This window comes from Tenrec ecaudatus, chromosome 13, assembly GCF_050624435.1.
Source record: "Tenrec ecaudatus isolate mTenEca1 chromosome 13, mTenEca1.hap1, whole genome shotgun sequence".
Classification (NCBI taxonomy): domain Eukaryota; kingdom Metazoa; phylum Chordata; class Mammalia; order Afrosoricida; family Tenrecidae; genus Tenrec; species Tenrec ecaudatus.
The window spans coordinates 125,930,001-125,951,726 of record NC_134542.1 but is presented as its reverse complement, the minus strand read 5'-3'; the positions used below and the strand labels follow the sequence as shown (position 1 = coordinate 125,951,726).

The 21,726-nt window shown below is 42.7% G+C and overlaps 1 protein-coding gene across 1 annotated transcript in view; it reads right to left on the bottom strand.

Moving 5' to 3' along the window:
* CLASP1 (cytoplasmic linker associated protein 1) overlaps positions 1–21,726 on the bottom strand; it is a 348,219-nt gene that overhangs the window by 289,993 nt on the left and 36,500 nt on the right. Inside the window, exon 2 of the mRNA XM_075530220.1 lies at positions 2,652–3,131. Within this exon, the coding sequence (XP_075386335.1) occupies positions 2,652–2,846 (195 nt within the window). The 5' untranslated portion in view covers positions 2,847–3,131. The remainder of the gene's footprint in view (positions 1–2,651; positions 3,132–21,726) is intronic.

The window sequence follows — 21,726 nt, the reverse complement described above, 5'->3', positions numbered from 1 at the left end:
TGCTAAATAATATCCTCAGAACCTCTACATAGAAAGCCCGATTAACAATCTGACCCGGTGGAATGAACTCCAAATGTACTATGCCCCTCACATCAAAAAACAAAAACAAATGAGCCTTGAACTGATCTTTCATTTCACGTGACGAGCTTTTTTTTTTTTTTTTTGGTGAAGTGACCATGGCATCTTCCACTGGCTTGACTGATGTTTGCTTGTCATAATAACACCATGTCTCATCAGTAATGACCTTGGGGGGAAAGTCTGAGGCACTTCGGAGCTGTTCTTTCCAACGCATGGCACGTTTCCACTCAACACTTTTTCCTGTTCAGTCAGAACCCGTGGCACAAATTTCACAGCAACCCTGCTCATTCCCAAAGCGCTGAATTAGCTGAACTGAGCTCCAAGACAGTCCAGATACCTCCCCATCTCTTCAATGGTCCGTTGTCAGTCTTCAAGCACAAGTGCATAAGTTTTGTCCACATTGTTGTCCTTTCGGGAAGTTGATGGAAGTCCAGGACGAGGTTTGTCATCAATTGACAATTTCACCTTTTTTGAAATGAGAAAGCCACTTGTACACGTGTGATTTTTCCCAAAGTGCTGTCCTTGTAAGCTATGTTCAACATTCCAATAGTTTCTGCGGCATTTTTCCTGAGCAGGAACGCTTCATCTTTCTCCCACAGAGCAAGCAGCTGGTGGGTCTGAACCATCAACCTTGAGATGAGCAGTCAAACACATAAACCACCATGCCACCAGGCATCCTTTTCTTAACACTAGGAGGGTTGGAATCAGTCATGAGCATCACTACATTCTCTAGCGATGCTGGAGTGGACATGCAAAGCCATTTTAGTTAATGTACTTTAATAAAGTCTGCTCAGAAACATCTAAGAAAGATTTCCACTCAAGTAAGAGACAAAAGAAGATAGTCTTCCCTGGATATTGTCTTAACTATTACAGAGAATCTTATGATATTGAATTTCTTTAACTTTTAAGGCATCTAAACCGGAGTTTTGGCCACTCTCGTCCAGTAGCATCCTCAACACAGGCACAACTCAAGAGGAACTAAAGGTTCCATTCCAGATCATCACAGTTAAGGAGTATGGCAATAAATGAGTCACATCTTTTGTTTGTTTCCCAGAACATACAGAAGTTATGCTTATTCTGTACCATAGTCTGTGAAGTATGCAATCGTGGCATGATGAAAATGGTTGAAATATAGTGAGAATGATCAGAATGTAACAATATAAACAAAGAGAGCACATGCTTTGGGGAAAAGGGTGCCAACAGACCTCGTCAAGACAGGGTTGCCACAAACTTTCAATGCATAAAAATTACAGTGCAAAGCACAGCAAAGCAAAGTGCAAAACGAGGTCTTCTCATATATGGAAATCATGGAGATGTGATTCGATCAGACATGGTGACTTCATAACCTTGAGAAATTTAACAGCTAGGACAGAACTCCCCAAAGTGCGTAATCCCAGCCCCTGGGGAGCACTGGAACAATCTGGGGTGGGGCTGCAAACGTAGATACGTACACTGCACCCCAGACTGTGGGCTACCGCACAAAAGTTTACATTTCCAGGGGGTGCTGAGTAAATTCTTGACTGAAAAGGAGGCAATAGGCCAAATAAGTTTGAGAACCTGTAAGCTAGACTATCATTTCTCATCTCTGCAGCAGTTCCACCATCTAACTACCAATACTTAGCACAGAAGAAACATGCTAAAAGGAATGAAACAAATGTAACCCCAGCTTTCAAAGACAAGTAGAATCAATGGTACATCAAGTTTTCAGGAAAAATTAGAGTCCTTAGTAATAATACTCTGCTCTCTTAGATGAGACCAAAGTCATTTTGTAAGCATCAGTTTCTAAGTCCAAGCCAATTTCAGAAGAAGAGATCAATGAAAAACTTTGGAAATGACTCTGTGAACCTCTTTCACATATCTGTAGCACTCATGCAAACTTCCCACTCATCTTTTCATCTCATCTTGATCCAAAAGGACCACTGTCTTGGCATACTAAAGAAAGCCTATGTGATTTGAAGAAAACGACATCTCTTTGCACTTTAAATTACCCACTTTTCATTCATGAGTTCAGTCGTTGAATGATAAAATGGTCAGCTTTCAAAAAAACCCAGGTGAGCCAGCGAGCCCCACACCCCACATGAAGACCTCTAACAACTGAACAATATCCTTCAGGCCATTACAGACAGGTGACAGTCCTGAGGTTTTTGCTTTGGGGATTAACTTCAAACCAGTGAGACCAAAGGTGAAAGACGTGACATCCTTTTACCCGTTCTATCGCACAGAAATCAATGAAGACACCCGTCATGTATGAAGGGACAGACACTCCATGCATCAAGGCACTTTTCTCACAACCCATTTGCTGCAAGATACAACATACACTTTAAAACCTCGAGGCTGCAAACGCTTGTAAACTTCTCAGCACAGTATCTTCTCTTTATCACTTGGCCTTTTCTCAGAGTGCTAACTGATAATGACTTTTCTTTTTCCTAATCTCCAGCAAAAATCGAAGAAAACTCTACTTGCTCTAGAATAAAATCCCCAAAAGTCACAACCTGTAACTCTGTCTTTCTTCCTGAAAAGCTAGAGCAGGCTGATTGCTCACAAAGGACTTTGTCTTTTAAATCACAGCTTACCTTGTAGTTGCTAGAGTTCACCCAAGAGGAAGCCAGTCCATCCACGAGTTTATCTAACATGGTCTGGTCATGCTCAAGGTCAGCCGACTTCTGTTTGTCTGAGAAAAAATCTATAAGTTCTTGGCCAACCTGCAGTCGCTTTCCCACATCCTTCTGCAACACCTGTGCCAAGTAAGACTCCATGCGAGGCTCCATGGTGGAATTCAAATCCAGATCCAACAAAAGCTAGATGGCAATCAAGAAGACTTCCTCCTTGTAAACTGATCCTGGAGGCTGTCCCTTTGTTTGCTGAAAGTTACTAAGAGCCTGTGTTTCAAAGATGCAATCTGGGGAATGGCAACAATGCACCATGTGTGTCTGAAGAGCAGCTGGTGGGATATTAAAAGTCCAATTTAAATAACTAGAAGAAGATGAAGGGGTGAGTGCCAAAATGATACTATCATACTGGGTCTGAAATACTTCATAACTCAGCAGTCCATTCTGAAACAGAAGAGAGAACATGAAATCAGCACAGATTAAACTCCCGAATGTTATGAAACATTAAATCAAAGGCAAAGCAATTCAGGTGCAAATTTATTAACAATCAGAATTAAAAAGAATGCATGCTTGTAACCATAAATTAATAATATGATGATTATTTTTTAAATGAAGAAAACTGAAATACCCAAAGAAGAAAGGCAAGGAACGATTCAATTGGTGGGTTTTCACAATTCTCCAGTTTATAAATATACTAGAGTCAAGAAATCAATCATCTGTTTTAAGCAAATCTATTTGTATTTCAAATTCTGCTTTACACCAAAAACCTGACCAATCTAACTGAATGAGTGAAGGACTTAAGCCTAAAGCCTTTCTCCTCACACTCAGTCTTCTAAGCATCTAAACACGAAGTAGAAAGGCCATCAACCAAAGTGGCCAGCTGGTGATTATTAACCACCAAAAAAACCACATCAGATTTCTCGCTAGAGAACTTTATAGTGACTTGAGAAAAAGGCAGTCCTCGTGCCCCAACAATGATCCGCCCACTTTCTGATCAATTAGTGAGAAGGGCCTCTGAGTGGACAGGTGTATCATTTGAACCTGGTTTTGTTTAAAAATCAAAAGGCCTCAAAGTCGTGCTTTGGTTAGAACGAAACATATACTATGGGAAGGAGCTTCAGTAAGCAGCCCACACAGGGCGCTCCCGTGAGTCTGGTGTCGGGAAGGTCAAGTGGAAGTGTTCTGGTGAGTGGAAAAATCCCCACGAAGACCCGAGGGGCCCTCCCGGTCTGGGAAGTGGCCCAGCCCCACATCTGCTTTGTTACAAGCCCCAGAGATCTGAGTCCATATACCAGGGATTTCCCACTGGCTGTGTGCCCTGTGGACGCCTCGGTCACCACCGCCAGTGCCCCTACCACCCACTGGCCTGGTCGCCACCCCAGAAGCTGGAAGGCTATCATGTAGAGCGCCCCAAGCAACCGTCCACTCATGGCTCCCACCTGGGGGAACTGCGCCCTTCTCCCATGGTTCTCCTCCCTCCACAAGGCTAGGCTGCGATTCTGCCTGCAAGTTCTAGCCCCGCCCAGCAGCCAACCAGGGCCCAAGGCCTAACCCACAGCAAGTCTGATCACCTGCTTCTGGGGGCACCCAGCACCAGCACCTGTGCCACTTCCACCTACCGCACAGTTGCATCTGCCATGTCAATGGGGCACAGCCCCCGCCACTTCCAGGGCACCTCAGCTAATCGCAGCCCCAGCCTCTCCCTGTCCGCATGAACTGGTGCCCGCACTTCCTGTCCACCATTTCCCCAGCACTGAGGCTTCCAGCAGCCCCTGCCCCTCCCAGCCAGGTACACTATGCTAAATGCTACCTTGGCCTGAGCTGCAGACTTGGGCCTTGTAGGTCAGTCACACCCATGCGCTGCCTCAGCCTGAGTCCTGGAGAGTTGTAGTCATGGACCAAGCCTTGCAGGCCCGCCACACCCACGCACCACCTCTGCTGGAGCTTCAGGGAGCGGAGTCATGAAACAGGTCCTTGCAGGCCCAGCCAGTGAGTGCCCAGCACCTGGGTCCACAGATAGGCACTGCCGGAGTCTATCCCAGATCGGGGATCATCACTGTCTTGTCCCCTCGCGGCCCACTCAGCTAGTGGAAGAGTGAAGAGTATACCGCTGGTCCAGAGGGCATCCTTCCCCAAAATCTAGCCTAGCTCTGGAACCTAGGGGACCAGCAACCAGGTTCTGGAAGCTCCCCATCTCACTGGGCACACCACCTTAGACCCCAAAGGGACCACCACCTGCGCACTGGCCCCCTACAGCCCTATCACTTTACCCCACAGCGGTCCCCACCAGTGCTCACAACCTCTCATCTCTGTTGACCACTGAGTCACCCTGGTACCTGCCTACACAGCAGCCTGACTCAGAATGGGCCACAGGCAGCTCTTGAAAACTGTTGCCAGCCAATCACACAGAGAAAGAATGCAGGGCCTCTTGTTCTCCCAGAAATTTTGCACCCAGCTCTTCGAAATCATCATGTAAATAGCATATTGCATCACTCCCAACAAAAAACAAGAGACAAACCACAACTGCAGAGCTAGCAACGCTCATAGAGGAATCTGATGTAGATCTGCCACAAAAAGAAATTTTCAGAAGACTTCTTGGAGTAATACAGGCGATCAGGGAAGCTACACAGACTAAGGATGCAATGACAGAGGAGATGAAGTCCACGATAGAGGGGATGAAGTCCATGCACCAAAGGGAAATACAAGAGCTGGCAGATAAAATAACAGAAGCTGCACACAAGATCACAGATCTCATGAAAAGACTAGAGGGGGCTAAGAATGGTACCAGTCAACTCAAAGACAATCAGGCAGACCTCAGCAAACGAGAAAGACAATCAAACAAGATAATGAAAGAGTCAAAGAAAACCTGAGGTCAATGACAGATGCTATTAATAGGAACAACATCAGAATTATTGGCCTACCGGAACAAGGCACAGCAACGAAGTCGACAGCTGAACTGACAAGAGAATTTCTGGAAGAAAACGTCCTCACCTTAATAAATGAGAACCAGTTACTCATACAAGAAGCAGAGAGGACACCAATTAAGACTAAACCCCCAAAAGACCCCACCAAGGCATATAATAGTTAAACTATCCAACTTTGAGGAAAAAGAAAATCCAAAGAGCAGCAAGAGAAAGGAAGACAGTAACATACAATGGCTCTCAGGTAAGAATATGCTCAGACCGATCAACAGAAACCAGGATGAGGAAGAGAGTGGAGTAACATCTTCCAAAAGCTGAAAGAAAAAGACACCTCCCCAAGAATCCTTTGCCCTGTCAAATTATCTATTAAGACAGAAGGAGAGATAAGGATCTTCCAGGACAAGGAAAAGCTTACAGAACACACTGCAAGACACCCCACCCTGCGGAACATCCTTGCCAACTCACTATGGCCAGAAGACCAACATCCACCAAGCACAGACGGAAGAACATCATATAGCCCAACTCCAACCAGAAGCCAACAAGCCGGTAACAATCACCAAGATAACATGGCCTCAGAGGGAAAAGGGGGCAATAAAGAAGACACACACACACACACACACACACACACACAAAGACACAGCACAGTGATAAGAAGGGTGATAGGAAAACTCCCCAAACAAAAGGCACAAGATGTCAGCAATGAATCCACAGATTGTGATGATAACTCTAAATGTCAATAGCCTTAACCCCTACACTGAAATAAAAAGGCTTTCAGACTGGCTTGGAAAACATAACCCATCGATCTGTTGCCTACGGGAAGTGCAGACAAGAATAAACTAAGACTAAAAGCCAGGCAAACAGCAACTCAAAAACAGCAGGAGTTGCAATCCTAATCGCAGACAAAACTGATCTCAAGGTTCAAACCATAAAGAGATAAGGATGGACACTGTATAATGCTCAAAGGATCACTTTACTAGGAACCAGTGATCACAATAAACATATATGCGCCAAATGAAAGACCTGCAAAATTTGTCAAGCCATTCGAAACATGAAAAAAGATATTACAGATTCAACAGTTATAGTAGGTAACTTTAATACACCACTTTCAGAGAACATTAGATCATTGGGAAATTAGCTCAGCAAAGAGATTATAGAGCTAACCACTACACTTAGGCAACTAGATCTGATAGACATGTTTAGAGCTTTCCACCCAAATTAAAAAAAAACAACATTGTTCTCAAGAGCACATGGTTCATTTTTTAAAATACACCACATGCTGGGCCACAAGTGAAGCCCCAGTAAAGCCAAACACATAGAGATTGCGCAGACATCCTTCTCGGATCACCACGCCGAAAAGCTGGAGATCAATAATAAACAACCAGAAACACAAAGGGAAACAAATGGAAGATGAATAATGATCTTCTGAGACATGAGTGGGTTCTGACCCAGATTACAGAGGAGAGCAGAAAGCTTCTAGAAGCTAATGAGAAAGAGGATACAACATATCAAGACCTATGGGATATGGCAAAAGCAGTTGTCTGAGGTAGCTTGCTAGCAATAAGAGCATATATAAAAAAGGAAGAGAGACTTATGACAGATACGCTCTCCCTAAACCTCCAGCAACTAGAACAGAGCCAACGGAACAATCCCTCTAGGTGCTGGGGAAAAAATGGATATCTACCTGCAGAAAAATGAAGCAAGACCCTTCCCTCACTCCATGCATAAGAATAACGTCAAGGTGGATCACAGACCTAGAGGAGGTAAAACCCCAAACTATTCGAGCCTGTATGAGGAAATTGGGACAAAACTGAGAACCTTGGCTCAGGGAATACACAGGCTATAAGAAATAGGGAAGGACACAAATACAGAAGAGTCTCAAATTGACAAGTGGAATATCCTGAAGACAAATCACTTGTGTACATCGAAAGAATTCACCAAGCGAGTAATGAGAGCCCACAGACTGGGAAAACATCTTCAGCAATGACTCATCAAAGAAAGGCTTTATTACCAAAATGTGCTAAGGGATGTAAGAGCCCCCAATAAAAGTGTTAAAAAAAAGAGAGAGAGAGAGAAGAAGATGAGCAATCCCTCCAATAGCAAAAGAAAAGAAATAATAAAAATCAGGCATTGTTGAACCAGTGGGAAGACAAAAGAACAATGCAGAAGATTAATGCAACAAAAAGCTGGTTCTTGAAATGATCAACAGAATCAACAGACCACTGGCAAACCTAACCAAAGAAAAGAAAGAGCAAACAATAGCCAGGATGAGGCATAAAATGGGGAATCACAACAGACCCTAATGAGATTAAAAGGATAATCACAAGGTGCTATGAAAATCTGTACTCTAGTGAATTCAACAATGTGAAAGACATAGGCAAATATTTAGAACAACAATCCCTGCCTAGACTATCCCAGATAGAGGTCAAGAATCTAAACAAACTCATAGCAAAAGACAAAAAGATATGGTTATCAAGAAGCTATGAACAAAAAAAAACTCCCGAACCAGACAGCTTCACAACAGAATTATACAAAGCATCCAGGGAAGAGCTAACACTGATTCTCCACACAGTATTCCAGAGTGCAAAAAAGAATGGCGAACTCCCAAACTTTACAAAGCCAGTATAACTTTGATACCCACACAGGGCAAGAATTCCACAGGAATAGAGAACTAGAGCCCGCTATCCTAATGAACATAGATGGAAAAATCTTGAACAAGAGATTGGCCAACAGAATACAAAAGTATAAAAACCCATCATCAGGTAGGATTCAGGGATGCAGGGATTATTTAATGTATGAAACTCCATCAACATTATACACCACATAGATAAGAAAAAGTATAAGAACCACATGATAATATCAGTATAAGAACCACACGATAAGACGCAGAAAAAGCATTTGTCAATATCCGATACCCATCCTAATTAAGACGCTCAAAAGAATAGTATGGAAGGTCAATTCAACTCATTGCAAAGAGCCGACAGCTATCATCATCATGGACAATGGAGAAAAGACTAAATCAATCCCTCTGAAAAAGGATACAGACAAGGATGTCCCTTGTCATACTGGAGGTCCTAGCTAATAACATAAGCCAACGGAAGGACACCAAAGGTATCCAACTGGGAGAGGAAGAGGTGAAATTATCGTTATTTGCAGATGACATGATTCTATACACTGAAAATCCCAAAAGCTCCACAACTGGAGTACTGACAGCGATAGAGGATATGAAGGAGTGGCAGAAGACAAGATTAACAAACAGAAGTCGATTGGTTTGTTATATACATGGGACAAGACCATGGAAGAGGAGATCAAGAAGGCAGTACCCTTCACCATAGCCGAGAACAAACTGAAGTATCCAGATATTTATTTAACCAAAAAAAAAAAAAAAAACCAAAAGACCTATGCAAGGAAAACTACAGGAAACCAAAAGCGACCTCCACAAATGGAGGGATATCCCATGCTCATGGATCAGAAGACTCAATATAGTAAAGATGTCTAAACTACCCAGGGCACTTTATAAGTTTAATGCTATCTCGATTCAGATACCAACAACCTTCTTCAAAGAATTGGAAAAACTGATCACCAATTTCATATGGAGAGGGAAGAAGCCCAGAATTAGCAGAGAACTCTTCAAGAAGGAAAAGTCAAAGGGCTCGCTTTACCTGATTTTCACACCTACTATACAGCCCAGTGCTCAAAACAGCGTGGTACTAGCATAATGACAGAAACTCAGACCAATGGAAAAGAGCAGAAACCCAGAAATAAGAGCCTATTACGAAAACCTATAATACCCTCCTAGCCTGCAAAAAGAGGAACACAGTTAATTCCTTGAAGAAGTGGGCAAAAGAACTGAAAAGAAGTTTCACTAGGGAGGAGACCCGAATGGCCAATAAACATGAAAAAATGTGCACGATCATTAGCCATCAGAGAAACACAAATCAAAACAACCATGAGATACCATCTAACACCTTTGAGGCCAGCCCAAATCAGAAATTCAGAGAGCAACAAATGTTGGAGGGGATGTGGCAAGATAGGAACTCTCCTACATTGCTGGTGGTCTTGTAGATATGTACAGCTGCTATGGAAAGTGATCTGGTGATACTTAAAGAAGATGGAAATTGATCTACCTTATGACCCAGCTATCTCTCTACGGGGCATATACCCAGAAGAGGTCAGAAATAAACGACGACCAGTAGTACGCATTCCAGTATTTATTGCGGCACAATTCACAATCACACAGTTGGAAACAACATAAATTTCCATTGTTAGATGAGTGGATCAGTAAACTCTGGCACATACACACAATGGAGCGCTATGTATCACTAAAGAGCACTGATGAGAACATGAAACACGTTTTTTCATGGGAAGAGTTGGAGAAAATTCTGCTAAGCAAAGTCAGCCAATCACAAAAGGAGAAGTACAGCATGAGCCCCTGAGGTAAGTGCAATCAGCACAGTGGGTAAAGAGAAGCCACCTATCTCACATTCTGGTTGAGATACAGGGAGTCCGGAGGTTAGATCAAACCCAAGGAGGTACATGTTGGTCCAACACAAAAATGGGGAAAGGAGGGAGGGGAGGGTGAAAATGGGTGGGGTAAAAATGAAATGATGAGAGAGGTAACAGCATTAATCCACCCAGGGGGAGAGCACTGGTCTTCTCTCCACAGAATCGAGAGTGGGCAGGCAGACCCTACCACAGTGCACCAAACCATAAGGACAACGTGGCCACGTGGAAGAATGCATGAAGAGAGAGAGCTACAGGGCTGTCCCCAAGCAGAGCCAAACTGACCCCCTCTCTAGAAACAGGTGTGACAGAGGACCACACTAAACCTACTGGTTGGGAAGAGGGGCCAGCATGCCGCACTCACACAGAAGCAGATGAGGAAGGAAGAAGAGAAAGAGAGAGTCGACCGGACCCCACACTGGCACACCTGTGTCACCCAGGGATAACGTCCCTGCGGGGAGCTAATGGGACACAGAGGGACTGAACGGCCAACAACAGCTTGTGTCACGTTGCCCCCTTACTGGAGCACACTGCATAGAGGACATTTCTGGGGTCACATGGCGGGGAGGTAGTGCAATCTGAAACCTCCACAGCAGGTCAAACCACAAAGGGAACATACCAGACCAGCAGTTGGAGCAAAGCAAAGCTACCAAGCCCCTGAGGAGCCCCCAAAAGGGACTCCAGGCCGAGAGGGGCAGCTCCTGGGCAGTCATGAAGGCCAGCGAACAGACCCAGGATTTTTGTATATTTCTTCTCTTTTTTTGTTTTCCTCCCTTTTCTTTTTCTTCTTGTTTCTTCTCCTTTTCTCTTTTCAATCTTTTTTTTTTTTAATCGGCTTGGGCTATGTCATAGTCGGTGTGCCTGTCTATATAAGATAGGCATGGAAAACATGCCCAAAGAGAAAGCAGCGGGACCAACAGTCCCGGGGAGACCTGGGGGTGACCAGTCCCAGAGAGACCTGGGGGAAGGGGGCAGTGAGCAGGCAGCGCCATAGACAGGGGAACAACTAGGGTATTGAGTCAATAGCAAGGAGGAGATAGGGATAAGGGAGGAGGTTCAGAGCAACAGCAAACTAGCTAAGAAGAGGTACCAAGAGGCAGAAATAAGGGGAAGGTGACGGTGGAGCAGGAGGAAAATAAAGGAAACAGAGAAAGGACATAGGATGCAAAGCAATTGATAAAGGTATAAGCATCGAAGTGTACATATGTAAATACATTAATCCACAAAAATAGAGGTACTGGCTTATGTACAAATATTTATATGGCAATACACTGAGTTTGGGATGAACTTCGGGCCTCTGCTCATACCTTCCCTCAATACAAGAACACGTTGTTCTAACAAATTGACAGTCTGAGATGTTCAGCCTTCCGACATAATCGCTGAAGACAAAATGGGTGCATAAGCAAATGTGAAGGTGGATAGCGTCCTGCTAGTAAAAGATTTAACTTCTGGGGTCTTAAAGGCTTGACGTTACACATTCTTTCCAAGTTATGGAATCAGACTTTTGATACCAAAACAAATAAACTCATTCATTCAATGAGCGAATCTTTGTTCAAAGCCCCATCTTCTACTTTATTGCTTGATCATCCGGTTTCTAATAATGCAAGGACGTCAAAGTGATGTGGCATTCAACAAGACTCACTATTCCAAAAGAAGCCTTCCTTCGAGAAAGAGAAGCCCGCTTTCTGCTTATTCCCAAGCCCCTGGAACTATACTTCATTCCAATTGTTAGTCCTGACTAAATTAACTCCCATTCCTTACTCAACTCTTGCAATACCAAAAAAAAAAAGAAAGGGAATACACACACACGCACACACACACGCACACACACACACACGGTATTGATGATAGAGAAAGGTGGGAAAAAACAGAATTTTTTTTTTTCTGCGCCAAATTAGCCCAGGAAGCAGATCAAACAAGTCTCCATCCTGTGGTGATTTATAAATGGCCACAAGTGCTCCTCCTTTCACCGAGATGGCATCTAAATCCCCACCCACAGTAACTCAGAGATTGGCCCTCATATTTGCCTTGGCCCATGGGAAATGACCAATGGCCAAAATAAGCTGAAACACGTTACATGAGCTCCGGGGCTCATCTCCTCAGCGTACCACCCTAAGCTGGTCATGCTGTCAGGAAGCTTGCCTACGAGAGAATGAGAAGCTACTGGAAGAGAAGTTCAATGGTCCATCCAAAAGCCAACAGTCACAGCCAGACATGTGTCAATCCATTTGCACGGCCCAACCATTCTAATCACCATCCAACTGTAGATACACAAGCCTAAAGAGACAAGTAGAAAAATTACCCAAAGGAGTACCATTTTAAACATCCTATGCTAGGTGACATGGATCTCTCTCATTGCCACTGAGTCAATACTGACTCACAGCGACCCCTATAGGTTTCCGAGACTGTAAACTTTTTACAGGAGTAGAAAGCCTAGCCTTTCTCCTGAGGAGTGGCTGGGGGTTTCAAACTGCCAACCATGTGGACCACAGCGCAACACTATCTATCTACATACGATCTCTAGTTCTCCAACTTCAGAAATTAGGTATTGCTATCCCTATTTTGCAGATGAGGAAACTGAAGTAAATCGAGATTAAGGTTACACAGCAAATAAATTTATTTTCTCAGTCTTCAAACCTGTATCCTTGGAAGCCTGGCCTCATTCGTTCTCCTCTGACTCAGAGAAAGGTCAGATTTCGAGCCTAGCTAGAAACAAGTAGGAAAGCAAAGTCTTCATTCATTAAACACATAATGGGAAATATTCTATTCACCCTAGTCTCTCTACTGCAATTTTTAAGACAATAAAAACAAGCTAAGCCTCCTCTTAATACCTAAATTCATAAAGTGGACATGGTAAGGGAATGGAAGTAGGAACAACCTAAAATAATATCTGAGACAAGTTCTTTTGTATCCCTCATTTTATTTAATGTATTTTATGTAATGTATTAATGTATGTAGTCAGTATTCTCTCCATTGCCGCTTAGGAAGTGACAGAGTCACGAGTAAAGGACAGGATTCCCAGCTCGACTGCTGCTTCCATTACGTCAACTTAGGTTTCGTTTTATTTTTCCTTACGGTGCTATTTGATTTTGAAGCTGATGATTGTTAGCTTTTTCCTGATCTCTTATTATTTTATCTGCCAAAAACCAATATACTACAGCCTCATTATAAATTATTTAGTATTTATTTAGTGTTAAATAAAGTATAACAGGAAAAGGTTAAGGTGCTTGAAACTTAACTACTGGGTCAGAGAAGGTTAATATTGGGGTGCTTTGGAAGGTCCTGCTGCTGTTAGGGAGAAAGATGGGGCTTTCTACTCCCATAAAGAGTTACAGTCTTGGAAACACACAGGGGTAGTTCTACCCTACCCTACAGGATTGTTATGAATTGACATCAATTCAATGGCAATGAGTTTTGGTTTGATTTGGTTGCTGATAAGTTCGGTAGGAGTTGGAAACGCACACCCCCCCTCCACCCCCCCCCCCACTCCCCACCGAAATACTGAAATGTGGCCCTTTTCGTAGCCGAGTGATGCAGGAACACTTGGGCTATACCATATTCTTCACATCAGATCTCGCTCAAAAGGAAACTTACTTACCTGATAAAGATGAGACAGGTACTTTGCTATTCTACCCTCACCTACCATTTCTTCTCTATCCTTTTTAATATCTCTCTTGCTCTTCTGGAAAATGGGTGAGAGTTGAACATTTTTTGTTCACCAAGAAATAGTGTCAACACTGTTGTCAGGTAGTCAAAATGATGTTTCCATCTGATGTGATAAAAAGATCAATAAAGTTGGGATTCCTAACCTTCTTAATTATCCTACTTCATGAGCGACAATGGAGAGAATATTGGCTCTAAATATAATAAATAAGATGAAGAATGGAAAGGATCTTGCATCAGATATTATTTCAGAGAGCTTTGTGGCCTTCATTCCCTTACCATACCCATTTAGATATACAATCAGAGATCAGATTGTATCAGCATCAACCATAAATTCTTCAATTACTTCATCTCCTGTCAACTTCCCCATAAGAGAACTTAAAATTAGTCTCATTTCCACTTAGTGTCTTTAAAAAGCAAGAATGCAAACATTCTCTTAAGCTTATGATTGACTGGACACACAGCTAAGGGAGTTTTCAACAGAAGGCTCTTGCCTAGAGTCACTCATGTGACATCTTTATCTATCATGGTAAGTCTCCCTGTGAGCTAGGAGCTCACAGGAAGAATATGGTATAGTACAAATGTTACTGTGAGTTGCCAGACTGCAGTGGGCCCCCCCCCTGCTGTTAAAGACAATAGATGCCTGCAGACATCTATTTGGTTCCAGTAGATGGGGTTTACACCCTACTGATAATGGATCCTATGGAGACCCAGAGAATAAGTCAAAGTTAAACCGCCATCCTAAACCTAGGATCTGCCCATCTTGTCACATGTATAACCCCAATCCCTCCCCTTCCTATTGTGTGTATGTCCCTAGACCACCACCCCCCACCCCCCGTCTCATTACTATGTTACCCATAGAACAGCCCCTTCCAGTGACATATGTCCTCACCTGTAATTAGGGGGCTTGCATGTCCCCAGAGAATATAAAAGGAGCCTGGGCTAGCATGAAATCTCTCTCTCTCCCTCCACGTGGACCATCAGGCGGGGCTGAGGTGAGCATGCTACCATGAAACGTGTCTGACTCCATTTATTTCAATACTTCTATCTCTCATGCTCTCTATAACTTTACTATGATCTTTACTTATTATCGGTGTACAATTGCGCCTACCGTACCCGTAATGATGTGTTAGGGGCTGGCTTCCCCTGAGAGATTCCAAAAACAAATTTGTATCTCCCAGCCTAGTAGCTGCGTTGCAATCCTATACAATGCCCTATTTTCAGTGATAAGCTCATTGCTTTCACCTTGACGGTCTTCCCTCAGGCCACTCTTCTCGGAAGCATTTCTTTCTACTAGACATTAACTTGTCTACTTCTTTTTCACCTTTCAGGTTTCAACTAAATATCATTTCCTGAAAGAAATAATAAAAAAACTTTAGAGGTCACTAGTCACTGATTACTACTGTCTTCCTTCAAAGTATTGATGGGAAGTTGCAAGTAGACTTTGTGTTTGTTTACCTGTTTACTGTCTGACTTTCCAATAGGCATCAGCCTTATAAAAGTGAAGATCTGGTTTTGAAAATTATGATGGCAACATATGCACAAACTCACTTGGTTATAATATCTGTAAGAGCCCCCAATAAAATGATTTTTAAAAAAGAAAGAAAGTAGAGATCTTGTACCTAATGCTTATAACCAGTACCATTCCCAGTACAAGCAAAACCGTCAAGAAATAGCTGCTGAAAATGAACATCAAAGAGACATGTCACTCTTGTTAGGTGCTGTCCAGTTGATTCCAATTCACAGAGACCATGTTCGACAGAACAGAACATTGCCCAGTCCTGCGCCACCCTCACAACGTTTCTTATTCTGGGGGCCCATTGGGGCAGCACTGTGTCAATGCAGCCCATCAAGGGACTTCCTCCTTTTCAGTGCCCTGCTACTTTACCAAGCATGATGTCCTCCCCCAGCGACTGGCCTCTCCTGATAGTACGTCCAGAGAATGAAAGTCTCACCATCATTCATTCTAACAAGCATTCTGGCAGCACTTTCCCAAGACAGACCTATGTGCTCTTTTGGAAGTCCATGGTATTTTCAATATTCTTGATCAACACTGTAACTCAATACACCGTGAAGCTTAACCGCCCTTCTTTATTCAACATCCAACTTTCACATGCATATGAGGTAACTGAAAACACCATGCCTTGGGTCAGACATACCAGAGTCCTCAAAATAACACCCTTACTCTTCAAATTTGATTTCTGATTGTTGCTTCCTTGCGCATTGATTACGGATCCAAGCAAGACTAAATCCTTGGCAAATTCAAATCTCAGTATGACAGACAGCCATGCAAGCGGTGGATTCAAGGAAACACCAATTAGTCCAATTAGTCCACATCTGTGGACTAAAGGACACCATGACCCTCAGCTTTCACAGCCTTGGGACCAGTAGAACTAAAGGGAGCCTGGCCATCGCTATCAGCTACTCTGAAAGGTATCACACGTTTGCAGTGTGATCTATCTAGGAATGCGAAAAACATGTGGAACAAAACTCAAAGTAATAAAAAGACCAAGCTTCCTGGTCAAACCCGAGACTGGTTCTTAGTCGCTCTTCAGACCTGGAACTGGACTCACCACCTTGGCTCAATTTTCATCTAAACAACTGATAGTTCTATAAGATGAACAAAATCACTAGGGAGGTATTCACTCCTTCGGAGATCAACAGTAAGCATCTGACCAAAGACCAAGTAGCACAGATGGGAGGTCTAGGAAAGAATGACGTATGGAACATGAGCAGAGGGAAGGAGTGGGGTCGGTGATATTAAATCGTGGGGCTGCAATCAGTGACATGAAACACGAGTTTATAAACTGCTGAATACAAAAGTGATTTGTTCTGTAAACCTTCACCCAATCCACAATAAAGTTAAAATAAAAAGACATAAATAAGGTTTGTTTGAAAGGACAAACAAAATATCAACAGTCCCTGGTAGTCACTGACTGAGCTCAACTTCTTTGTGTAAAAGGTAGAAATATTATAGGTAAAAGGAATGTGTATATACAGGCAGACGGAGCACCAATACAAAAGACTGCATGTTGTAAGTGGTTCTGAAAAGCCAGACCCTGATTCTTGACCTGTACACAATTCTGACTCCCAAGCCAAAGGTGAGAAGGTAAAAAAATTATTAAAAAGTAACAGTGTTCAGGCTTTCTCTCCAACACTATCAAACCTATGTACATAGTGGTGAATTTTTAAATGCAAAAGCAATATTTAGAAAATGTCTCTAACTTCCTATTTTTAGGTGGCTATTTTTTCTCAAATAGCAAACACTTGAAACTGTAGTAGATGGATTACAAGCAATTTGTGATCAGACACTAACCTCAAGTTTGGCTATTTGAACCCCTCTAGCACCTCACTTCCTAGGTGCTTAAAGAGCCCAAGATAAAAGTTAAAAAACAAAAGAAAATTCACTCAACAAAATAATAATTATTTATAAATTATCAAGGGTTCAGGAGGGAGGAAGGTGCAGGGAGGGAGGGGGAAAAATGAGGAGCTGATACCAAGGGCTCAAGCAGAAAGCAAATGTTTTGAGAATGATGATGGCAACAAAGGTACAAAAGTGCTTGACATAAAATGGATGGGTGTATGGATTGTGATAAGAGTTGTACGAGCCCCCAATAAAATGATTTTTAAAATTTAAATATTTAAATATATCAGGAAGGCTGATGTCATGATGAAGATAGCAAAACGGAGAAAATGGTATTAAAAACAGCTAACAGCTTCCCACAGAAGTGTCTTAGACAGAGGTGAGAGACATTCGCAGAGAACTGTCTCACCAGGAGAAGCACCACGTATCTCGAAAAGGGACAGAGCGTCATTCAATTTACAACACTCGTCTTGTATTGTTCACAGAGGTTCCCTTACAACTTACAGTCTTGACGAAACAGTCATCTTTTTCATTTGTCTACTACATTAGCAAGGAAAAATGATCTCTACATCACAAGGAGCCCCTGAGGTGCAGTGGTTATGTCGTGTTCCCCTGCTAGCTGAAAAGTCAGCAGTTAAAGAAAGATGTAGCACCTGATTCTAGAAAAGTCATAGCCTTGGAAAGCCACAGGTCAGAATCAACTAGACGGCCATGGGTAGACCTGAATGTTAGTAACAGGTGTGTTGAAATACTGTTGTTGCTGCTGCTGTTGCTGTGAAGTACTGTCAAGTGATTTCCCACACGTGGTGGCCCTCCGTACAACAGAACCACATGGTCTGCACCAACCTTACGATCACTGCCATGTCTGAGCCCATTTCCCAGCATTCCCCTAGCCCGAAGGGGCAGGTCTTCCCTGTCTTAAGAGGCGCTATGGGCTAGAATGCATTAGATGGCAGGGGACTTTTCTTCTTGGTTTGAAGGGCTAAGCAATCTACACAGAGACTGCACATTAGGTACTACATTGCTAGAAAAGAGTGGAAAATTAAAAAGATCATAAGACTTCATAGCAATTTTTCAGAAATATATTGAAGATCCACATTTCTTTTTCAAATTATGCAGTAAATATATAGGAGTCCATGGATAATTCATGTTAAATGTTTCAAAAGGCTGACACCAAGTTTCTTAATCTTTTTTAAAATCATTTTATTAGGTGGGGGGGAAGAGGACCTGATGCAAGGGGCTTAAGTGGAGAGCAAATGCCTTGAGAATGATTGGGGCAGGGAATGTATGGATGTGCTTTATACAATTGATGTATGTATATGTATGGGTTGTGGTAAGAGTTGTATGAGCCCCTAATAAAATGTAAAAGAAGAAAAGAGAAAAAAATGATTAGGGCAAAGACTGTACAGATGTGCTTTATACAATTGATGTATGTATATGTATGAACTGTGAAAAGAATTGTATCAGCCCCAATAAATTGTTAAAATAAATTTTAAAAAATTAAAAAATTTAAAAAATAAATAAAATAAAATTTAAAAAAATCATTTTATTAGGGGCTCATACAACTCTTATCACAATCCATACACACATCAATTGTGCAAAGCACATTTGTACATTCATTGCCCTCATCATTCTCAAAACAATTGCTTTCCACCCAAGCCCCTGGCAACAGCTCATTTTCCCTTCCCTCCACACACCCCCCTCCCTCATGAACACTTGACAATTTATAAATTATTATTTTGTCATATCTTACTCTGTCTGACATCTCCCTTCACCCACTTTTCTGTTGTCCAACCCGCAGGGAGGAGGTTATATGAAGATCCTTGTAATCAGTTCCCCCTTTCCACCCCACTCTCCCTCCACCCTCCAGAAAGCGATCGCCACTCTCAACACTGGTCCTGAAGGGATCACTCATTCTGGATTCCCTGTGCTTCCAATTCCTATCTGTACTGGTGTATATCCTCTGGTCTAGCCGCCAGATTTGTAAGGTAGAATTGAGATCATGATAGTGGGGGGAGGGGGGAAGCATTTAGGAACTAGAGGAAAGTTGTATGTTTCATCATTGCTACACTGCACCCTGACTGGCTTGTCTCCTCCCTGAGACCCTTCCATAAGGGGATGTCCAATTGCCTACAGCTGGGCTTTGGGTCTACACTCCACACTCCCCCTTAATCACAATGATATGATTGTTTTTGTCCTAATGATGCCTGATACCTGATCCCTTCGACACCTCGTGATCACACAGGCTGGTGTGCTTCTTCCATGTGGGCTTTGTTGCTTCTGAGCTAGATGGCCGCTTGTTTACCTTCAAGCCTTTAAGACCCCAGACGTTATATCTTTTGGTAACCGGGCACCATCAGTTCTCTTTACCGCATTTGACCAAGTTTCTTTATAAGAAAAATTTTAACTTTCCTTTGAAAATTTTCTGTGCACAGGTGGAGTTGTGAAATCTTATAATAAGACTGGAACATCTTACTTTTAATAAAGTACTTTGAACTCTGAGAAACTCATTTTGGGCTTCAGAACATTTGAACCTCTATTTATGGATTCGACTCATAGCAACCCTACAGGACAGAGAGGCTGTAAATCTTTATGGGAGCAGAAAGGCTCTTTCTCTTGCAGAACACGGCTGGTGGGTCAAACAGCTGGCCTGTGGTTAACAGTCAAACACATAACCCACTACACCATTAAGGCTCCTTGTTTATTAGACAATAACTTGTTCTGGTCCCTTTTATGACAACAAATTAGAAGTGCCTGCTATTGTGTTCCTAATAAATATGATGGGATACTCAGGGGAAATTCCAAGTGCATGTAATTTGCACTGTTGAAATATAGCTCCAATTCAAAGGACACATATGTGACAAATTATAATTTGACCTAAATATTTATACAACACCAAATAAATAAAGCCAGAAAGCACTGCTTCTATCTCAGGCTAGGTAACACTATCCTGATTTGTTTTTTTTTATGGACAAGCAGAGCTGATAGTGAAAAGGACATGCCATTTTTTGAATGAGGCAGGTCAAATATACCCAGAAAACAAGTCTAACATTTGAGGCACTAAAATGTACGCTGGCCACAAGAAGAGCAAAGTAACCACTTCTCAAAGAATCCTGAAAATAAACTTCTGACTTGGGGGACAGGGTTCGGTACCTCATCAGACTTGATCAGAACACATACATAAGGGTCAGCAGACAGACCTGGAATTATCTGTTGGTTCTTTTCTCCTGTTCTGCTTTGTTTTGTTTGTTTGCTGGCTCGCTTTATTAGGTTTTATGGGGGTTTTTTCCTCTTTCTTTTGCCCAATGTCTATCTACATAAGATAAGTAGGATGAACAATCCCCAGGAGAAAACTATGGGGCTGGCGGTTCCAGAGAGACATGGGAGAGGAAGGAGCGTGGAGTCAGCAAACTCAAGAGATAAAGAAACCAGAAGGTATCTAAAATTGATGGTGAGGAGGGTGTATAATGGCGGGTGGAGTTTGATCAAGAGCAATGTCTGAGAGGAACTACTGAGAGCCTAATGGAGGGTGAGCTTGACAGTGGGACTGGAGGAAGGTGAGAGGAAATAGAAGAAATAAGAAGCAAAGCCATTTATAGAAGTATAGCTATAGGCATGTAGCTATGTAAATATATTAATTTATAAGGAAAGGGATAGAGGCCAATGTACATATATTTATATGATAAATATTAATTTAGGAGACAGACTTTGGGCCTCTACTCAAGGCCTCCCTAACACAAGAACACTTTGTTCTTTATTTTTAATCATTTTATTGGGGGCTCTTACAACTCCTGTTACGGTCCATACATTAATTGTATCCGACATATTCATACATATATTACATGCTCCCGGCTAGTCTAGATTGGGAGGCGGCACTGAGGTCGTGGTAGCTGGAGTTGAGAAGGCCTCAAGGGATCAGAGGTATATTGCGTGACCCATTAGTTCTCTACTGCATCCTAATTGACTCACCCACTCCATGCAGCTCCTCTGTGGGGGGAAGTTCCATGGTCCACAGATGGGCTTTGGGTCTCCGCTCCAACCCCCTCCATTCTCGCCAATGCATTTTTGTTTGTTTACGGTTTGGTGTGAATCTTCTGGTGCCCATTGCCCAGTCTCGATGACACCTCACAATCGCACTGGCTGGTGAGCTTCTTCCATGTGGGCTTGACTGTTGGATGGCCTCTTGTTTAACTTTAAGCCTTTAAGACCTGAGACACAATATCTTTTAATAGCTGGACACCATCCTGTCTTCACCACATCTGCTTATGCACCCATTTTGTCTTCAGCGATCATGTAGGAGGGGTGGAGGGGTGAACATCACAGAACGCCAATTTGTTAGAACAAAGTGTTCTTGTATTGAGGGACGGTATGAGCCAAGGCCCAAGGCCCGTCTGCAGCTTCTGTGTATTGCCTTATAAATATATGTACATAGGCCAATACCACTATTGTTGACGATTAATGTATTTGCATAAGTGCACACCTCTGTTAATCTCCCTATCTATGCCTTTGCTTCCTAGAACTTGCCTCTGTTTCCTTTTGCCTCCTCCTACCCTGCCATCACTTTCCCACTTCTTCTACCTCTTAGTGCTTC